General features: G+C 42.7%; 1 protein-coding gene and 1 long non-coding RNA gene across 4 annotated transcripts in view; one reads left to right on the top strand and one right to left on the bottom strand.

The window, feature by feature from the left end:
• Window positions 1–3,927, bottom strand: part of LOC309519637 — a 57,973-nt gene extending 54,046 nt beyond the window's left edge. The window contains exons 1-2 of the long non-coding RNA XR_014213916.1: window positions 3,846–3,927; window positions 2,085–2,567 (exon numbers count right to left, since the gene is read on the bottom strand). This is a non-coding gene — a long non-coding RNA (uncharacterized lncRNA). The remainder of the gene's footprint in view (window positions 1–2,084; window positions 2,568–3,845) is intronic.
• RAB11FIP1 (RAB11 family interacting protein 1) lies at window positions 3,807–19,021 on the top strand. Of its 3 annotated transcripts, XM_082200240.1 has the most exons (7): window positions 3,807–4,319; window positions 10,825–11,270; window positions 11,623–12,454; window positions 14,120–15,810; window positions 15,919–16,066; window positions 17,478–17,583; window positions 18,363–19,021. In XM_082200240.1, exons 1-7 carry the CDS (start codon window positions 3,913–3,915, stop codon window positions 18,579–18,581), a joined length of 3,849 nt encoding a protein of 1,282 aa, XP_082056366.1. In that variant the 5' UTR covers window positions 3,807–3,912; the 3' UTR covers window positions 18,582–19,021. The 3 variants fall into 3 exon arrangements, with proteins under 3 accessions (XP_082056366.1, XP_082056365.1, XP_082056367.1); XM_082200239.1 differs by having other exon boundaries at window positions 14,120–16,066; XM_082200241.1 differs by lacking the exons at window positions 14,120–15,810; window positions 15,919–16,066 and having other exon boundaries at window positions 3,817–4,319.
• The last annotated feature ends 568 nt before the right edge of the window (window positions 19,022–19,589 follow it).

Genomic DNA, 19,589 nt, shown 5'->3' with positions numbered 1-19,589 from the left:
CATATGTCAGGAGTGCTCTGATGATGTTTCCTGCTTGGCAGGGGGTTGGACTCGATGGCCCTTGTGGTCTATTCCAACTATGATTCTATGATTCTAAGACGGACCCTACCCTCGGGCTGACAAGACATGACACACAAGGAAAATGAAATGAGAGGAAGGAGAGGAAAGCAAGCTCAAGCTCTTAAAGATGCAGTCCTTCAACCAAAAATATGTACTGTATATTAGGGGGAAGTGTGCATGAGAATCCATTTGTTAATGAAAATGACAATAAAATGTAAAGTGCTCTTCTAAGGCCATCATTACTTCCTGTGGAAATGCATTCTATAGTTTAACTATGCACAGTACTTTATTTGGTCTGTCCTGAAACTCCCAGCATTCAGCTTCTTTGGATGTCAACAAGTGCTATGGGATAGCGAGAAAAAACCTTTCTCTATCCACTTTCTCCATAACATGCATCTGTTATACAGTATCTTCTCTTAACATGCTTTTTTCTCTAAACTGAAAAAGCTCCAAAGGTTGCAGCCTTTCCTCATAAGCGAACTCCTGCATCCTCTTGATAAAAGCATACAGGATAAGGCTTTCACTGTCTATCAGCCACAATGGGCTATGCTTTGCCTACACTGTTGGGAGGCAGTATGCCTTTGAATAGCAGTTGTTGGGAATCACAGAAAGGGAGAGCACTGTTGCGCTTGTGGGCTTCTCATAGGTACCTGGCTGGCCACTGTGAGAACAAGATGATGGAACAGATAGACCTTTTGCCTGATCGAGTAGGCCTCTTCTAAAATTCTTTCTGGAGGCTGCATGACATTAAAGCCACATGAAATCAGGATTGATAGACTCAGGATTGCATGCAGTTCACAGATGCCTTGCTTTAATGTTAAGGTAAAGGTAAAGGGACCCCTGACCATTAGGTCCAGTCGTGGCCGACTCTGGGGTCATCTCGCTTTATTGGCTGAGGGAGCCGGCGTACAGCTTCCAGGTCATGTGGCCAGCATGACTAAGTCGCTTCTGGCGAACCAGAGCAACGCACGGAAACGCCATTTACCTTCCCGCCGGAGCAGTACCTATTTATCTACTTGCACTTTGGCGTGCTTTCGAACTGCTAAGTTGGCAGGAGCAGGGACTGAGCAACAGGAGCTCACCCTGTTGCGGGGATTCGAACCGCCGACCTTCTGATCAGCAAGTCCTAGGCTCTGTGGTTTAACCCACAGCGCCACCCGCACCCCTGCTTTAATTTTACTTTGTGAATAAATCACACCCAGGGAGCACCTTCTTCCAAAACCCTACATCTCCATCCTAGCAATCCAGAGAAGGAAATTCCACTCAGCTGAAGAATGTGCTGCGTTCAGCTTTGTGCTATGCTGTATCTGTCTTGCAACATAAGCAAGCAACAGAACAGTCCCATCTATAAATAACTAAGTATTCAACTGAAAAAGCTTCTCAGGCATGAAATATTGAGATAAGGTTTTCACATGTAATACATTTTTATATAGAAGTCGGGCAGAGTGATATTATAACAGGTCCAATGTTAGTTTCAACAAGTATGGTTTAATTAATCAATATAGAGTGTGATTCTGCACACATAGCCCCCCCCCCCGAAATCCTACTAAATCCCTTGGATGGCAAAAATGCCTGCATTTCTACTACATAAGAAAAGGTGAGAACTTCTGGTTCCCAAACTGGATTCCATCATGTCAGCCAAATAAACATAGCTGCCAGGTAAGCTTTAGTCTAAGGTTTAAATTTAGTACACAAACAAAGAATAAAAGCCTTGTCACCTGCTCAGTTGTGGAGCAGCCAAACAATATGCCAGCAGGACCTGTTTATTTATTTTTAAAAGATTGTTGTGATGCGAAATAGAGTCTAATTTGTTTTTCGGGGGGAAAACAGAAGTTCAATACATTCAGAATTGTCTACAACTGGAAGCTACTCCCTTTGAGGTGGAACAACTATTATCTAATCCCAATGTGGGTCTGGGCAAGTTAATTCACTGGTATGTATAGAATGAACTCAGAGCTAGCTCTTAATCTTAGTCTGAATGTTCTAATCTAGGAAATGATGTCACCCTTTCCCCTCTGATTTACCTGGAAAAGCACGGGCAGAAATTCAACAGACACCATTTCCCAGCATCAAGGAGCAATCAGAACAGCTTCACCATCTGTATTTCAGCTTGACACTTAGGCTAGTTAAAATAAATAAGTAGCCCTGCTCCTGCGCCTAACAATAGCAGCCTGACACACCACAGTTAAGCAGGCAAATTGTTCCCCATTACTTTATGACATCTCCAGGAAAAAGCTTCATGCTTGATTTCTGTGGGCTGCTGTTATAAGGTACTTTTTAAAATGAAGCAGTATGGATTTTCAGGCTTGGATGATATCATAATTCTTCAAGGGTTAACTGACAACAGTAATTCTCTCTTTCTCTCAAGCTTGTCTGTGTGTTAATAATACAAGGGTGTTCAGCAGGGATTCCTTGCAGTGGGGTTATCCCAGTCCTTAGGGCAGGGGTGGGGAGCTTTTCTAGCCTGAGGGCCTCATTCTGTCCTTTCTGGCAACCTTCCAAGGGTCCTATGGGAGGAGCAGCAAATGTAAAATTTGCCTTAGTCCTGTAGGCTAATTTCTACACACACCTCTCCATCTTCTAGTCAGGCAACCAAGGATTTATCAATGTTCAAGGACATATTCCAGCCAGGCAAAAGCACTCAAGGCAAGTTCAAGGCAGGTCCAAGTGAGGAGTGTGGCCTGCAGAGAGCCCTTAGGGCCAGACAGAAAGGCTTTGAGGGCCACATTCTCCTCCACCCCCCTTGCCCTGAGGTGCCCGACTCCTGCTTTTGGGGTTCTGTATCTTGGGGGCATGAGTTTTGTTGTAGCAGTTGTTCCCCAGCTTTCAATTTGAGATCTATTTAGAACTCAAGTCCTAAGAAGGATCATTATTCTTTTTATAAACAGCTCTGAGGTTTTATTACTATCAAGTGAGATATAAATGCTGGGAAATAAAATAAATAACTAAATTCCCTAACAGTCTTTTTTTTTCTTTTCAAGTTGCTGGGGCAGTGAAGTTTAAAAAGCAGATAAAGAGGTTTTGCAGATTTAATAGTAAGAACCATTGGTTGTTTTTTTCTTGAAAAATACCGTAGGTGCCCAGTACTCACCATGAAGTTGTTTCAGTAAGTGAGACACCTTTTAGCAACAACGAAAAGACGTGCCGGTACTGCGTACACTTGAGTGCCCCCTGGGAAGCACTGGTAGGAACTACCTCTTTTATACGAGAAGAGGTTAGGCATTCGATATCTCGGATCCAACGTCTGAAGTGAATCGGTTTACAAGAGGGTCCTTATCCCCTTTGAACCTGTTGCTTTTTAAAAAGATGCCTTTGTTGAAAGCTAGCCTCCTTTCTTTTCGTATGCAAAGGAGGAATATAACAATGATCTCCCATCAGCTGCTTCCGTTTGTCTGTGGAGAGGCTATATTCACCATTCATGCCTTTTTAGGAATATGCTCGCAAAGACATTGCCTGCAAACACAGCACATAACTAGACTCGCGCCCAGGTATTATTGCCCACAGTTTATAATTGTTTCGGAAAATATATATATTTTTATTGGGGGGGAAACAACCCTGAAATGGGAAGGAAGACTCACGAGTCACCTTAACATGAAAATATAGAGATCACTGAGTTTAAGGGAAAACTGGACCTGCAATTTACCTGCAAGATTCCAGCCCCCAGTGCGCCCGGACCCAAAGGATTATGGGAGCTGTAGTCCAAAGCGCCGCGAACGGGGGAAAAGAGGCGGGGCGGGGCGCCGAAGCTCTCGCGAGACTTGGGGTGGGGTTCCTCACCGCCTCACCTGAGGGAAGCCGCTCAGTCCTTCCCGGGCAGCGGCAGAGAGCGGGTGTCAGGCGGACGACGAAGAAATGTCGGCCCCAGGCTCTCCGTCGTCTCTGGGGCCCCGCTGGGCCCCGACCCACGTCCAGGTGACGGTGCTCCAGGCGCGGGGGCTTCGCTCCAAGGCCAAGGGCGGCGGCGGCGGCGGCGGGAGCGACGCGTACGCGGTGATGGCGCTGGGCAAGGAGAAGTTCGCCACGTCGGTGGCCGAGCGCTGCCTGGGCTCTCCCGTGTGGCGGGAGGAGGCCACCTTCGAGCTGCCGCCGCCGCCCCGGAGGAGCCTGTCGGCGGGGGGGCCTCCGCTCTCGGCCGGGCCCACGGCCGTGCTGCAGCTCACCGTCCTCCACCGCGCCCTGCTCGGCCTCGACAAGTTCCTGGGCCGCGCCGAAATCAGCCTGGCCGAGCTGCACTCCGAGGGCGGCCGCCGAAGCACACGGTGAGGGGAGAGCGAGCGAGCGAGGGGCCTCCCGTGGAGCCCCCGCTGCCAGGGGCAGTCTACCTGCTGAGGCGCGGGGCGCATGCGCGGAGGGAGGGAGGGGGCTGGTGCCAGGCGCTGCCCAGAGAGGCCTCCTAAAAATGACCCGTTGCATCTGATTTTCGCTCCTTCTTTGTTTAGGGAGTCATAGCAGGACTTCTGAAGGAATGCGGATAAGGGCATGCTTTAACTTCGAAGGAGAGAGTGTTGTGGTCACTGTAGGATTAGCCGGCTTCATTGGGCTTCCTCTTGATATGCGGCCAAATTAGGTATTTCTGAAGGTGTCACATCTCGTCGCGCACCCAACCCCCCCAAAGTTTGCTTCTGTTCTTGGCCGCACACCTTCCCAGCTAAGATGGGCAAAAATCTGGTTTTGCTGCCTTTCGACTCCTGTCGATCGGTTTTGTAAAAGGTAATGTGATCAATAGGAACACAAGCTGGGAGGTAAAGTCGCTTTGACAGGTGAAATCCGACTTAACTATGACGATTTCAATTACTCATCTGTTGTTCAGTGTTGTTTTGTATATTAATGGATTGTAATTTTGGCAACATAAGTAGTACCACTATATTCACTCCTCAGTGGCACTCTTGAAAAAATTAATTTCAGTTCTATGCTTCAGTTCTGGTTTGAAACTTGTTGGGCGCAGTAATATTTTTTTTTTTACTTGTTGTGCATCTGGTGGCTTCCTTTTCTGCCGCACTTGTTGTGTGTGCCAGATATGTGACTAAAGAATAGCATCAAATAGTATGATCAGGAAGCTGTGTATTTGCAAGATTACTGCACTGAATCCGTTGGGCATTGGACTAGATGACATCCAAGGTCCCTTACTACTCCATAGTTCTGTTTGAAGATGTTGACTTCCTGCTGACTAAATGGCATTTCCAGGTTCAGAGGCAATTTACCTGTGTATGTCAGAGGCTCAAGGTCCACATGTCCAAACAGGTGTCAAACAGCACACTGCATGAGAATTATTCATCTCAGCTGTTTATCTGACAGCAGCAAAAGCTAAGCTCTTAACATGATGGATCATGGATTAAAAATGCCACTTTTAGTAAAGATTCCACCATTGTCCATAGAGTTTACTGGGAGACCACGGGCGAGTCGCACTCAGTCTAATCAATCTCAAGGGTTGTTGTGAGAATGAAATGGGATGGGGAAATGAGAACTATGTATGTCACTCATACATAGTTATTTGAAGTAAGGGTGGGGCAAAAATGCAATAAGCAAACATTGCAAGCAGAGGCGGGATCAAACTTTTAAAAACACTTTATGAAAACTTGAAATAAACAGCAGTATAATGTGCTACACCATAATATAAAGAGTTGGTGTGGTGTAAAGGTTAGTGTCAGACTAGGACCTAGGAGACCAGGGTTCAAGTGACCGCTCAGCCATGAAGCTCACTGACTGACCTTGGCTCTCAGTCTAACATAGGGTTGTTATGGGGATTAAATGAGGAGGGGTAGAATCACGTATGCCATCTTGAGCTCGTTGGAGAAGAAGGTGAGCTATTAAACAATCAAGCAAGCTTTGAAGAACTTGTAAAGTATCCTGTTGATACCTTTCCTGAGCAGAGTCCTGCTGGATCACAGTAGTTGGCATACTTAATTTTATTCCATTGTTGTAAACTTCCCTAACAACCTACTTTTAGCTAAAGGGAAGAGTAAACATCTATTAAATAAAATAATTTGTATCCAGCTTTGGATAGCGGTTATCTCAATGCATCCAGGAAACATGCAAGCAGGGTGTGGAACCGCCAGTTCTTCCTTAGTTTGCTGCCTTGGCAACTGATATTCAGTGGTATTAATGCTTGTGAACATGGAAGTTCCATTAAGTTGTCAAGGCGAGTAGCCGATACAAATTTAGTTAATTCCTTTAAAGAGCCTCCTAAACTAGGGTCCATCTCCCAATCGTGAATCCCCTAAACGTTGGCATCTTTGTCTTCTCCTTAAATCTTGGTTTGCAGCGGACTGAGTAGCGGGTGCTCTTTAGAGATGTTGGTTACCAGGATGCAGTGAAAGAAAATAATATTAAGCTGGTTAGAATTTAACACTTTTATATTTTGGAGGTAATTGGGTCTTCTTCTATAAAATATTGACTCAGTTTGATGTGGACAAAGGGATTGGCTGAATCAAGGCTAGAAATTAACTGTTAGCACCACAGCAGAATTTGATGAGTTATTTGATAAATTGGACTCTTTCTGATTACTCCTCCAGTCATGATACTAACTGGATGACAATTAATAGGAGGAAGTGAGAGAAAAGGGAAACACTAAACAAACATCATGGGACAAGGTAGGAGTGGTGAGGTTACTAGGACTTGACACTTCCCTATTGCAAAGAAATACTCTAAAGAACCAAGGCTAGATCGAAGAGGAATGAAACCCACACCACCCACTCAAGGGAGTATTGGCCAGGATATTCAGGGCACTTCCCTAGCATTCCTATACAACCTTTATAACATATTTTCCCATATATAGCTGGCCATTGTTTGTAGAAAACATCCCCTCCCCATACTTTTGTATTGAGATGTTGTATTGTACTTTTACTGTTTTTTGTTAGGAGCTGCTCCGAATGGCTGGAGCAACCCAGTCAGATGGGTGGCATATAACTAATAAGTTGTTGTTACTATAAGTCTCCCCCCTTTAAAATATCAATCAATAATCCCACTACAAAAAGGTGCCTAGACATTCCTTTGTGGCAACTGTAACCGAGGATTATGGTGCCATTTGGTGACTAGCTTATATATCTGAGTTTCTAACACTAGTTTTAAAAATAAAAAAGGTAAAGGAACCCTGACAGTTAAGTCCAGTCACGGGTGACTCTGGGGTTGCGCCGTTCATCTCGCTTTACAGGCCCAGGAAAGCGGCGTTTGTCCACTGACAGTTTTTCCGGGTCATGTGGCCAGCATGACTAAGCCGCTTCTGGTGAAACCGTAGCAGTGCATGGAAACACCGTTTATCTCCCCACTTGAGTGGTACCTATTTATCTACTTGCACTTTTTGGCGTGCTTTTGAACTGCTAGGTTGGCAGGAGCTGGGACCAAACAATGGGAGCTCACCCCGTCGTGGGGCTTCAAACCGCTGACCATCTGATTAGCAAGCCTAAAAGGCTCAGTGGTTTAGACCACAAAGATGACCCATTAATTATGACAGATTTAAAAAGTGCAATAATGTTTTCAGAAATTGAATACCTTTTTAAATTACAGAATTGCTTTTTCTAAGATGTGTGCTGCAACACATGCATTATTTTAAAACAAAATATGCTTGCATCAGAACAGTTTGTTTTATATTTGTACATATTATTCAGTAGGTTGATTGACTAAAACTCATAATCAGTTAAGTTTTCTTCAATAGGTTGATAGCTCTTGGGATTTCACACCTACCCAGTTATGCTTCACATTGTGCCATTTTATGTATAAGGTTTAAACCAGTGAGTAAGAATTTTTAAAAAATCTGCTTAGCATTTATATAGTTTAAATAGCCTCATGTACATTTTCTTGTTGTTCCTTACAAACAAGCCTGTAATGCAGATTAGTATTATTCCCATCCTGACTTGTGTAATATAACCACTTTGTAAGTTCATTACAAAAGCAATATTCAATCCAGGTTCCTAGGTAGCTTTTTAGCCACATTGTGCTATTCAAGCAATTTATCTAGTATTGTCAGGTGAGCTGTTGGCCAGCAATGATATTTGAGTTTCACATCTGAAGAGCAATAGATTCAAATATAAATACTGATAAAATAAGTAATGTGCTATAGTAATTTTCCACTGATGCCTGCTTCCATAACTATTGTAGAACAAACCCTGCCATTAAAATGTGTATGTGCACCATGATTCTTGGCTATCTGTGTTAAGGGTACAAAAAGCAACATTTCGTAAGAATGCATAATACCCTTCTGTTTGGCAAACATATGTTTAGACTGAGCTAAACATCCTAGTTTTTAAAACTGTAAGTCAGTGTATTACAAAAACACTGTTTGTAAAGAACTCTTTTAAAAGTGTCTTACTGTGAATAATGGCAGCTCTCATACTCAAATATTTAACGTAACAAGTCCAGCAGGCTTACCAAGTTTACTTTGGCAGTCTTGACTGCTTTATGCAGCCATGATAAGTATTCAAAGTATGTTAGAAACAAATGTCTTGCTCATAACACTTTATTGTTAGAATAAACAGCACAAGTCAGAGTTGAAGCACTTTATTAGTTTTACAGATGAAAATTGGGGCTTCAAAGTTTATGTCGGGATCTATCAATTAAGAGGTAGCTCACTAATCAACACCACACCCTTAACATGTGGACAGACAATGCAAAGATGCAATTCAGACCAGTTAATATTTTTTCATCTGAAGGCAGGGAGATCTGAAATTTGGATGAAACTGTTGCCAGATCTCAAGACTGGATGCTTATTTGTAAAACAGAAACACTTCCCTGTACTGAAAGAATTAGATGTCAATGAGATTATTTCTGACAGGCCTTTTCCCTGATGTGGTAGTACTGTGTGTGCTTTTTGTTTCTGATTTTTAAGGGTAATCTTTTAGCCATGCAATAACTTCCTGTAGTTTGTCTAGAAATAGTTTCACCATGCTAACCACTGTTTTAGGAAATTGAGCCACATGATGAGCTTTTAAAATGCGAATATAGAAAATCGCTCACTTTTGTTCTAGTGCTTTTCCCTCCTCTAGTTCTTCTCTTTTGTTTCCTTTCCTGTTTTGATATGTATGCTTTTAAGGCATGCAATTTTCTGAAAATATTGTCGGAAAATTCCATATTTTGGGAGAAATTGCATGCTTTTGTACATAAGCTGCTATTTCTGTTCTAAAACTTTCCTGGAATTGACTTTCTCATTTTCTCTCTTTCTAGCTCTGTATCCTCTCCTGTATCCAGCTCCGTTCAAGACTGTTCTGCAGAATTTGTCTTGGTTCATGTTGTGCCTTTCAGGGAGTAAGAAGGTTAGACACACTAAGATGGCTTGCATCTTGGGTTTTAGTGCAGAAACAGTCTATTCTACAGAGTTCCTCTGACTGTTGATACCTTTTATGCAGATGTCTTCATGGCATAACCTTAAATGGAGAGGTAGCTGTTTGGCAATGGGCAAGGTCATGCTGTGGAGCTGTTCTACCATAACTCATGAACTAGTAAGGCCTGCTAATATTGCATGATACCAGAGCATAACAGCACAGGTTAGGTGGAGCTGTTAAGCGATCATGGGACTCAGCTTAGTAGCAGAGCCTTTCCTATGTCTTGCTGCAAAATTATATGAATATTTTGGGGAACCCATTGCCCTGGACAATGGATAAATTTACAGTACAAAATTAACCCTTTCCTGGCATGGTTCTCATTGATCCTCTGGGGGGAGGCCCCAGAAAGCAATTCTGGAGAAACACTTGTTTTGTGAGGGTGCTTATAATTATTACATTATTGTAATCCCCTTTATTGAACCACACTTCCAAGGACTTAACTGAGAACCATGAAGCTATAGACAAAGTCTGTAAATATGTGACACATGACACACTTAATCTAGCTTTGAAGTCCTGTGACAGAAAAGGTGAAATAGAAATATAGGTAACTCGCAATGCTTATTTTACCTACGTGATTGCTGATTTGGGCCGGGGGTTGGGGTGGAGCAGAACAAACAAACAAATGGAGAGTGGAGGAAACATTACAGAGCAGCATGCTAGAGCCCTCGTGCTGCCTGCTGAGAACCAGGTAAGCGAGACACCTGGTTCTGAGGGTTCCTGGCTCTACGCGATTTTGCTTTTATGTGCAATGGCCAGGAATGTAACCACTGCATAAGATGCGAGGTAGCTGTAATTATATCTTCTGTTAGTGCAGGCATAGGCAAACAGCTCTCCAGATGTTTTCGGATGACAGCTCCCATCATTCCTAGCTAACAGGACCAGTGGTGAGGGATGATGGGAGTTGTAGTCCCAAAACATCTGGAGGGCTGAGTTTGCCTATGCCTGTGTTAGTATGTCTATGAATATTCACTTGGATGAGAAAACAAACTTTTTCTAGACATCTTGGGAACATGCCCAACATACTGGTAGCATGCCGGCTACCAGTTTCTTATCACAGATCTGTAAAGACCCTCTGTTCCAGGAGTGACGTCCTTAGCATTTTAGAAATCTTTGCATGATGCTTCCAGAGTAACTATTTCTGAGACTCATGTGGTAATATGGATAAATTATTTCATAACAGCATGTTCTCCTTTTAAAATAGGCTATTTGTTCTCTTCTCTTCCTCTTCCCCTTTACTTTTTTGAAAATTGACTTTGCTGGCTAAATGCCACTTATATCAGTCTACAGACCTACCTGGCATTTTGCTTACATGGAGAACCTGACTCTGTTTAGCTTGAACTGAAAATTAACTATTTTATATGTAACACACCCTGAGACCTTGTGGGAAAAGGGTGGGTAGGAAATATTTAAGCCCCTGATGCTGAACCTTTGCTGTTCTTTATTTATACAGATGGTACAAGCTTCACTCCAAACCAGGAAAGAAGGAAAAAGAGAGAGGTGAGATTGAGGTGGATATCCAATTCATGCGGAGCAACATGACAGCCAGCATGTTTGATCTGTCCATGAAAGATAAGTCACGGACACCATTTGGCAAGCTGAAAGACAAGCTAAAGGGGAAACGAGGCAATGGATTGCCAGACACAGCTTCAGCTATTGTTCCTAGCATTAGTCATTCTCCGGCTGACAGTGAGGAAGAGTCAAATGAGAAAGAAAAGAAAAAATCAAAGTTCAAGACCTTATTCTCCAAACCTGGTTTACAGAAAAGCAACCTCTCTCAGTCCATGTCTGTGTTACCTTCTCTCCAACCGGTTACAGAGAGAGTTCGACTTAATCCCAGTGACTTTTCATCGCGATGGAGTGATAGTGATGATGACACTTTAACTCCTGTTTCAGAGAGTAAGTATTGTCTATTGAAAAGAGAATATATTTCTCATATGTTTTAACAGTTGTGTAATTTACAAAGTGCTAAGTAGTAAAATGTGCCATTTCTTCATAATAGTTAAAGCTGGACTTCTTGTATTATTTAAAGGCAGAGCTTGAAAGCTGTGAAGAAACAGAAGTGTCTTCATGATTGTGCCTAATAGTTGTAAATGAGTGGGATGCAGGTGGGTCTCAGTGGTCCCCAACCTCAGTGTACTGCTGTTGTTAAGAGCCATCAGTTGATCTAGGGCTGGATTAGGTATTAGTATTTTCAGTAGTATTGGGACTTGTGCTTTCACTATTCTGATGCTGATTTCTTTCTTTTCAGAACCCTCCACAAATGAAGATAACCTGCTTTATCCACCTTCCACCAAGTCTCATAAGAGAACAGGTAGTGCAGATAACAAGCAACTAAGCCAAATCTCCTCCAGTAACACCAAGAAGGATGTACATTCTTTATTTGGTGGACTGAAGTCCAAAAGTGACCCCACTTCCCGGTCCAATGTGTGTATCAATGGCAGTCATGTTTACATGGAGGAGCGTGACCCCAAAAGTGATACTCTTCCAAAAGACAGCACTCTATCTTCCCCTCAGATATCCCAGCGAAAACGGCTCTTTTTGTCCCAGGAGAACTTATCTTCTGAACCCAGTAAGGAACCTGAAATGACAGGAAGACTACCTTCTGACAAAGGACCACCAGGGCCTTCTTCACTGGAGTCCTTTAAAGCCATGACTCTACCATCATACAAGTTGCTGAGTGCTGGGGATATGCCAGAAAGCAACACTCCAGTTATTTCAGACACTCCAAAAGAAACCAAAGAGAACAAAAAGCAGGAGAACAAGAAATCTGGCTTGCTGTCCCTTATGACAGGGAAAAAAGAAGCTAAAGTTAGTGAGGAAGTAGAGAGCAACGCAGACACCACTCCGAAGGTGAAGGAAGTAAAACGTAATGAAAAAGAGTTGGCCAAGAAAGAAGCAAATCCTTTTGAAGTCCCTGTGGATAACAGAAGAGGTCATAGCTCAGATAAGAGCAGCACAGCGGATCTCCGAATCACAAAGACATCCTTGAACCCTTTTGACGAAAACATCTCAGCAGAAGAGAAGCCAGAAAAAAACTCAGCTTCTGTGAAACCATCTCAGACCAAACCCATCAAGCCCAGGTTAGTCTTGAGAAATGATCTTTTCAATTGAATTTTGAGATCTTGAGATGCTTTAAGGCTATTGCTACGCAGTGGTTTTCATTGTATGTCATAGAAAATATCTATCCTCCTGACAGGGCAGGCGTGCCCTGTGTGGGTTTCACTTGATTAGTAACTCTGCAGGTAATTTGTAGGGTTTCTGTCTCTAGCCTTCTTGAAAGGAGAGAAATGACAGTGCATGCTGCCTTCAGAACAAAGATGATCCACTTTCTTGCGAGGGGAGGGCAAAGAGAGCGAGTCAGTCCCTCTTCTGCCTCCAGGATGGAATGCTGTCTAGCAGAGAATGTATCCAAGCTGGCTGAAGTTGATCCTTTCTATCTCTTCTCCCCACTGTCTATCTTACAGGGAGAGGAATCGAAACAAAGGCAGGCACTAGCTTTGTTGTGTTTGCCCAGCTGGTCAAATGCAGCTGAGCTAGTTTTCACTCATCCTTTTATGTCTTATCTTTTTTTGCTGAGGAGAGGAAAAGACGGTGGTTAGTCCAGCCAACGTATTGGGCTTGTCTGACCCAGAAAACTGGTGTAACTAGCATTGCTGCTCTTTGTGGCAAGGAGGAATTGTAAAACACAATTATGGGTTAAAGTCTTTGTGTCAATGTCATGTAGGTGGGCCAAGGCCTGAAGTTCTTTAGCCCTCCCAGACTTAAAGCATTAGTTCTAAATCAGGAAGGAAAAAGAGAACAGCTGTCTTTCGTGAAGAAACAGCCAGTGCTACTGGCAGTTGTCCTTCGTGGTTCCTTCTTGCTTGAGTTGGGGAGGGGTGTGATATTATCTCTCTTCTGTTGTCTGAAAGTAGAGGTGGGAGGAATACTGAGATGGAGCAGGAAAGACTCAGAAAAGTGAATCAAAATGGGTTACCTCCTAAGCCCCTGAATATTTAAGGCTGCCACATATTAGCTGATTACGTGATCTTGTGGTGCATTTGTTCATAAGTTGATATTTAAATATTCAGACATGTATATAAGTGCTGTGAACACCATTAGTGACTTGGCTTTGTTTTTATGTTACTGACACTGGTGCATGTGGGAGAATTGCTCCCTATTGCTCTAACTTTAAATTTACATCTCTTTCTTTACAGTTTTGACTAGTGAAACAACATTCTTTTAACATTGTTGGGTGACCTTGTTTCTGTTCAGCTCCTGCAAAATGATTAAATTTTGCACCTTTCAGCAATCTAAAATGCAATTTTTATGGCTTGGTGGAATGCAACCTTTGGATAAAACGTTGCTTTTGCGTGGAAGCTGTGTGTCACAGAGGCACCACTCTTTTTCCTGCCTAACTCCCGTTTGCTTGGTGCTTTGTATATTTCACTGTACTACTAATACTTTGATAATACTATAATGTAATTGGGATTAAAAAGGTGTTCCATTGAAAAGAGATGTTACTGATAGACTTTTTTAAATGTACAAAATACTTTCATTCAGGCAACGTGTTGTTTTCTTTTATAAGCATTTGCTGCTGTTAAAAGGTAAATTATAATATGAAGGGGGTGGTTTTCTAAAACCCTACACCTTTCCTATTCACTTAACATGCAGCAGCCTTGTTGAACTTGTCTTCAAAATGTTTCTGCCTGTCTTACGTTGCATCTGCAACTGACATGCAGGTTTTATTTTGTCCCTTTTTACAGACTGGGCGTGTCTTCAGAGGATGAAACCAAAGCCACTTCTGCTATTTCTGCACCTCCTTCTGCTTCTCTTTTCTCTCCTTCCTATCACTCTAATAAAAACAACCCTTTTATCTCTAAATTTGATCCAGAAGAGCAACCTCGGGACACTGATAGGTTTGCTAGTGACAACAATCCTTTCACTATTAAATGGGGACAGAAATCCAAGCAAGATACTGAATGCTTTATAGCTACTTCTTCTGCTTCTGGAAATGAAAACAAACCAGTTGCTCCTAAAAGGGAACAAGAATCCCAGATAGAGGATTCTTCAAACTCTGCTAAGTCTCCCCTGCCTGCAACTTCTGTTCTTGAGTTGGATCCTTCTGCTTTTCAGCTTTCTGATATTGATAATTCTCCCGTGTCTAAAGTGGGAGAGGACTCTGAAAGTTTTAACAGTCCTCCAGCATCTTTCTCTACTTCCTCCTTAGCAGGAAACCTTGATGATTCCAAGCACGTTCATGTTGTTCCTTCAGACAAGCCCCAAAAGGAAGGTTTAACTAACCAGATAGATCCTGTATCCAGTTTTCCTGGATCTCTAGCTGGCAGTCACTCTTCGCGGTTTTATGATAGGGTTGGACTCATCCTGAAGTCTCAGGGCGATGACAAAGTGCACATAGTGCCACCATTTAAGGAAAACCGAGGGAGCATAAAGAAGTCGGTAACCTTTGCCCTTGAGGATGAAAATGTGGGGAGTAGTGGCGACGATGCTTCAGATGGTGAAGATTCAGTTGAGAGCTGGCATGATGAAAACAAGATTTCAATAAATCCCACTGAAAGGAATGAGGGGCGAAGCCCTGAACTATATGTAGAACATTGTGCTGCACCTGAGCCCCGTAATGGAAACGTACAATCTCTTGATAACAGCGAGGGTCCTTTGGAAAGACAGACTGAAGCCGGCTTCTCAGTTAAAGTAGAGCCACCGGTTCCAACTCCGAGAATTCTCGTGCCTTTGCCTAACATGCCGAGGACTGTGTCGGGTAGCAGTTCTCTCTCTGAGCCTCCAAAGCCAGCACCAAGAAGTGCCCTAAAACAAAAAAAGAATGTATCTGTTTCTTTGAGGGATGAATCAGAAACAGAAAATGGGTCAAGCTCTGCCTCTACATATAAAGAATTTTCTGCAGAAAATTCTTCCATCTCTAGTGAAAAACTAACAAGCGATAGCTCGTTAGCAGCTTCAGTATCCAATATACTTAGTTCTAGAAGAGATGGTGGAACCATGGATTCCTCTCAAAGTATTAGTACCGATCTCCCTCACTACGCAGCAAGCACACAGCCTGGCAGTTTGATCCCTGGAGATCTGAATGTAAAACCCACCACCCTTTCTGTTATTCCAGAAGTGGGATCAGATGATGAGCAGCTGAGTGATTATCCCCAGGGTACTGAAAAGATTGCAGTTTCTGGAGATTTGTCCAGGAGTGGAGATGGTTCCTCGGAGTTACGGTCCTCCATTGAGGGGGGAGAGCTGACAGCAAATAAAAAGGCAACTGGTGGGAGGCAGACTGTATCGCTTCTCATGAAGACAAGTGCTCCTGATGATGGATTTGAACTAAACAAACCATTGGTTGCACCTTCAGCACGAGCCCTTGAAAATGCAAGCCATGATGTAAAGGGATTGGAGCAGAAGAATGCTGACAGCTTAAAAGAAAATAGACAGGGTGATAGTCCTGAGTTCTCTGTTAAGCCTGTTCATCTTTCCCCTCTGCCCAGTTCTTCTCACTCTATTAGTTCTTTCCAATCTGATGCTTCTGGCTGTAATAGAGCAGAGCCTACGAAAAAAGCTACAGCAGAGGGCTTGGGTACCAAAGTGGATCCCTCTGGCAAGAAGAAGCTGCTCCAGGCATGGGTTTCACCCTCTGAAACACATCCCAATCAGAATCTGCAGAGTGACGGAACTTATCCTGCTAAGCTCAGGTGAGAGGAATTGGGGGGGGGGGAGCAAAGATAAAGGCTCAAGTGCTATACTGTGCATGGCTTTGATTCTTCCCTCCCCTTTTTAACGCAGTAAGGGATTTTGTGTCCTATGGACAGGTGAAAATCTTTCCCTGTTGATCTGTATCTATTTCTTGTAGCAATGTCAATGAAGGAATAAAACTGAGCAAAGGTTTGTTTTGCTTAGGCAGTAATCAGACTCTATTTTCACATTATTGTAACATGACAATAAAGGTATCATAAACAGGAATCAGCACTTCATATTTTACCTCTAATTTTACTTTATTTTTTAAACCCACTGTCCTGTTAAAATACCAAATATAGTTTTCATGTTCTGCCAAAATAAGTGAAAGCAGCAGTTGGATAAATGCTTAACTTTTTTTAAAAGCGGTGTTAGTTGTGTTCATAAGTGCAGTGCAATTTACTGCGGCACAGGTTTTGTGTTACCTAGATTTCTGAAGTGTTCCACGGGTGTAATTTAACTAAAAAAGAAATCAGGGCAAACTTTTGCAATAAACTTTGTTGAAAACTCTATTTTTCACACTTGCTAAACATCTGGGTAACTGCACAAATATCCAAGGAACCAACCATATTTTATTGGGGGGGGGGAGGAACAGATGTTTAGAACCAGCAAGAGTGTCAGACTAGGATTCCACTCAGTGATGGGCCAGTCTCTTATCTCTATGTCTAACCTCCTTCACAGGGTGGTAGTGAGGAAAATGGAGGGGGGGGCATGTATTCAAAGTCCTTGAAGGGATATAAATAAATAAATAGGTAAGTAAAACTTTTCATTTGAGAGCTTCTTAATCAGTCTTGAAGTGTAGAGAGGAGGGCAGAATAAATCTTCTGTTTTAACAGTAAATATAAAATCTAAACTTGCACTAATAGAGGTACGTAGAAGAGGAAAATGTACTTTATTCTTTTTAGAAGCCAAAGCAGGAACATGTGTGCATGCAGTGCTTCATGCAAGGCCAAATGTAAAGGACCCCTGACCATTAGGTCCAGTTGTGGTCGACTCTGGCCGATCTCACTTTATTGGCCAAGGGAGCCGGCGTACAGCTTCCAGGTCATGTGGCCAGCATGACTAAGCTGCTTCTGGCGAAACCAGAGCAGCGCACGGAAATGCCGTTTACCTTCCCGCCAGAACGTTACCTATTTACTTGCACTGCGTGCTTTCAAACTGCTAGGTTGGCAGGAGCAGGGAGCGAGCACCGGGAGCTCACCCTGGGGCGGGGATTCGAACCGCAAACCTTCTGATTGGCAAGTCCTAGGCTCTGTGGTGTAACCCACAACACCACCCGTGTCCCTTCAGACCAAAAGTAGAACTGCACAAAATTGTTCAGGTACAAAGTACTATAGGATTGCCTGAACTAATTGTGTGTGCTTCTTTCAGACTTCATCCTGTGAAACCAATGCATACTACAACAAGCAAATCATCTGCAAAAAACCAGAGCATAACATCAAAGATCTTGGATAACCAAAATGAAGCCGACATAAAGGTAATTTAAGACATACTATGTTTTAAAACCTAATTGGGTGGTCTGTGCCTTGAGTTAGGAAGCTTGTAAATTTATTGGCGGGATTAGACAAACTGCAAAGGGGTATAGTCGTTTGGAGACAGAAATGTGTTCAAGTTTTCTAGTTGTATTATTCCCCCTGCCCCTGCTATCCTATCCATCTGGGCAATTTTCTGAGCCTTTTACTGACACAAGTTTAGATCTGTGAGTGGGTATGAATTCCCCAGGCTCAAAATTTGCTACCTTCACCAAAGGACTTTGGCCTGAAAGGGATTTTTGTTTTCAGATAAGCAAGGTTTAGTGATTTAGTGCCTCCAGCTAATATTGCAAATGATCTGTTTGGCGTTTGAGCACAGAACCTGAATTATTATCACTTAACTGAAACAACCACTACTGCTGCTGCTTTGTATTTATTTAGTACTTTTCGCATATTTTGAGGAGGGTCTTATCTTCACTTTTCCATGTTTATTACTGGGAAGAAATAGTTGAAGGCAGGTGTACAGAAACCTTGTATGCACATTTGTCTGCATGCCATAAAAGTACTTACTGGCAAATCCTGAAATTCTAGTTTTTTGTGAATCTTCAGTAGCTTTTAAGATGCTTTGACAGATGACCTCTTTGCTCTGACATCATTCCTGGGATTCCCCAGTAATCCCTGAAACCAAAGGTTTCTATACCTTCCTTCTGATCTTTTTACGCCACCCTTGCAACAGTGCTCGATATCAAAATGACTTTAACCTGTTCATTTTTCCTTCCTAAAGAAATATGATCCTTCAGATCCCGCCTATGCTTATGGTCAGCTGACACACAGCGAGCTGATCCAGCTGGTCTTGAAGCAGAAAGATGTGATTGCAAAGCGAGATCAGCAGGTGCGGGAGCTGGAAGACTACATTGATAACTTGCTTGTCAGAGTTATGGAGGAAACCCCTAACATTCTTCGAGCTCAAGCTCATGTGAATAAGAAAGCTGGAAAGATGTGAAGGAACCAATTTCACCTAATCAGTGGCTTTCTTACTCAAACTTTGGAAGTAGTGAATGTGGAAAAGCTGCTTGTACCGAAACAGATTATTATTTACTTGTCTTAGTATAGAGTTGACTTACCTTGAAGACTGCCTTACATAATCTACAAAGTCAATAGTGTTAAAAAAACACCTTTTACCTTTTAGTACACTGTACATGTATTGCTGCTCCGCAGGTGAAAGGCCTGAAATTAGGGGACTGTGGAAGGAGTTGTGAGCCAGATTTTATCTGTGAATAAGCTCCAAGGGGCACATTTTTAAGGGTTTAGTCAAAAAATGAACACTTCTCTATAGTTTTTCACCTCCTGATTTCTTGACTCTTTTAGGATATTAAGTTTTAGTGCAATATAAACAATCATATTTACATTAGATATACTGGATGAATAAATATTTATGAAGTACCTTGTTTGGATTTGAGTTCCTGGGAAATAAGCACTTCCACCTGAAAGCTGGTTGCCTCTCTGCATACAAGCAGCCCAGTCCATTAGGAATTTCTGTTGTTCTAGCGCCACTGAATCAGTAATTATTAAGAAAGCAGCTCATTCATTTGGGTGGGGCTTAAGCTGTGCAGGTTTCCTGTCAATTGTGCAAAATTGCCTGCATTTGCCTTTGGGAAGTGAGGAAGATCCATAGTTAAGAAATAAAAAGTGATGGTGGTTGTGCGAGCAAACCCTCCTGGAGTGCCGTGATACCACTATCAAAATGAAATGTGATTTGAGTAAGAGGAGGTTAGCTTCTAAGCACTAAACTGACTTCCGTGTCTTATGGTAGTCAGTACAGGACGTATTAAACTTTTGAAAGCAATACTGATTTAAACTAATTGCCAGAAGCGGCAGTCTGGCTGGCTTGCTTCTTTGCAGCTGGTTGCTTTAAGTACAGTTAGACGAGAGGGGCATTCCCCCTGCATTTCCTCGTAGGTGTTAAAATCCTCAAACCTGTGGGTTTTCAGTAGCTGACTTTGGAGGTACA

The sequence above is a fragment of the Podarcis vaucheri genome (assembly GCF_965113315.1).
Source record: "Podarcis vaucheri genome assembly, chromosome: 15".
In the NCBI taxonomy this organism is placed as follows: domain Eukaryota; kingdom Metazoa; phylum Chordata; class Lepidosauria; order Squamata; family Lacertidae; genus Podarcis; species Podarcis vaucheri.
The sequence above is the reverse complement of the archived record's forward strand: the minus strand, read 5'-3'. Positions and strand labels throughout refer to the sequence as shown.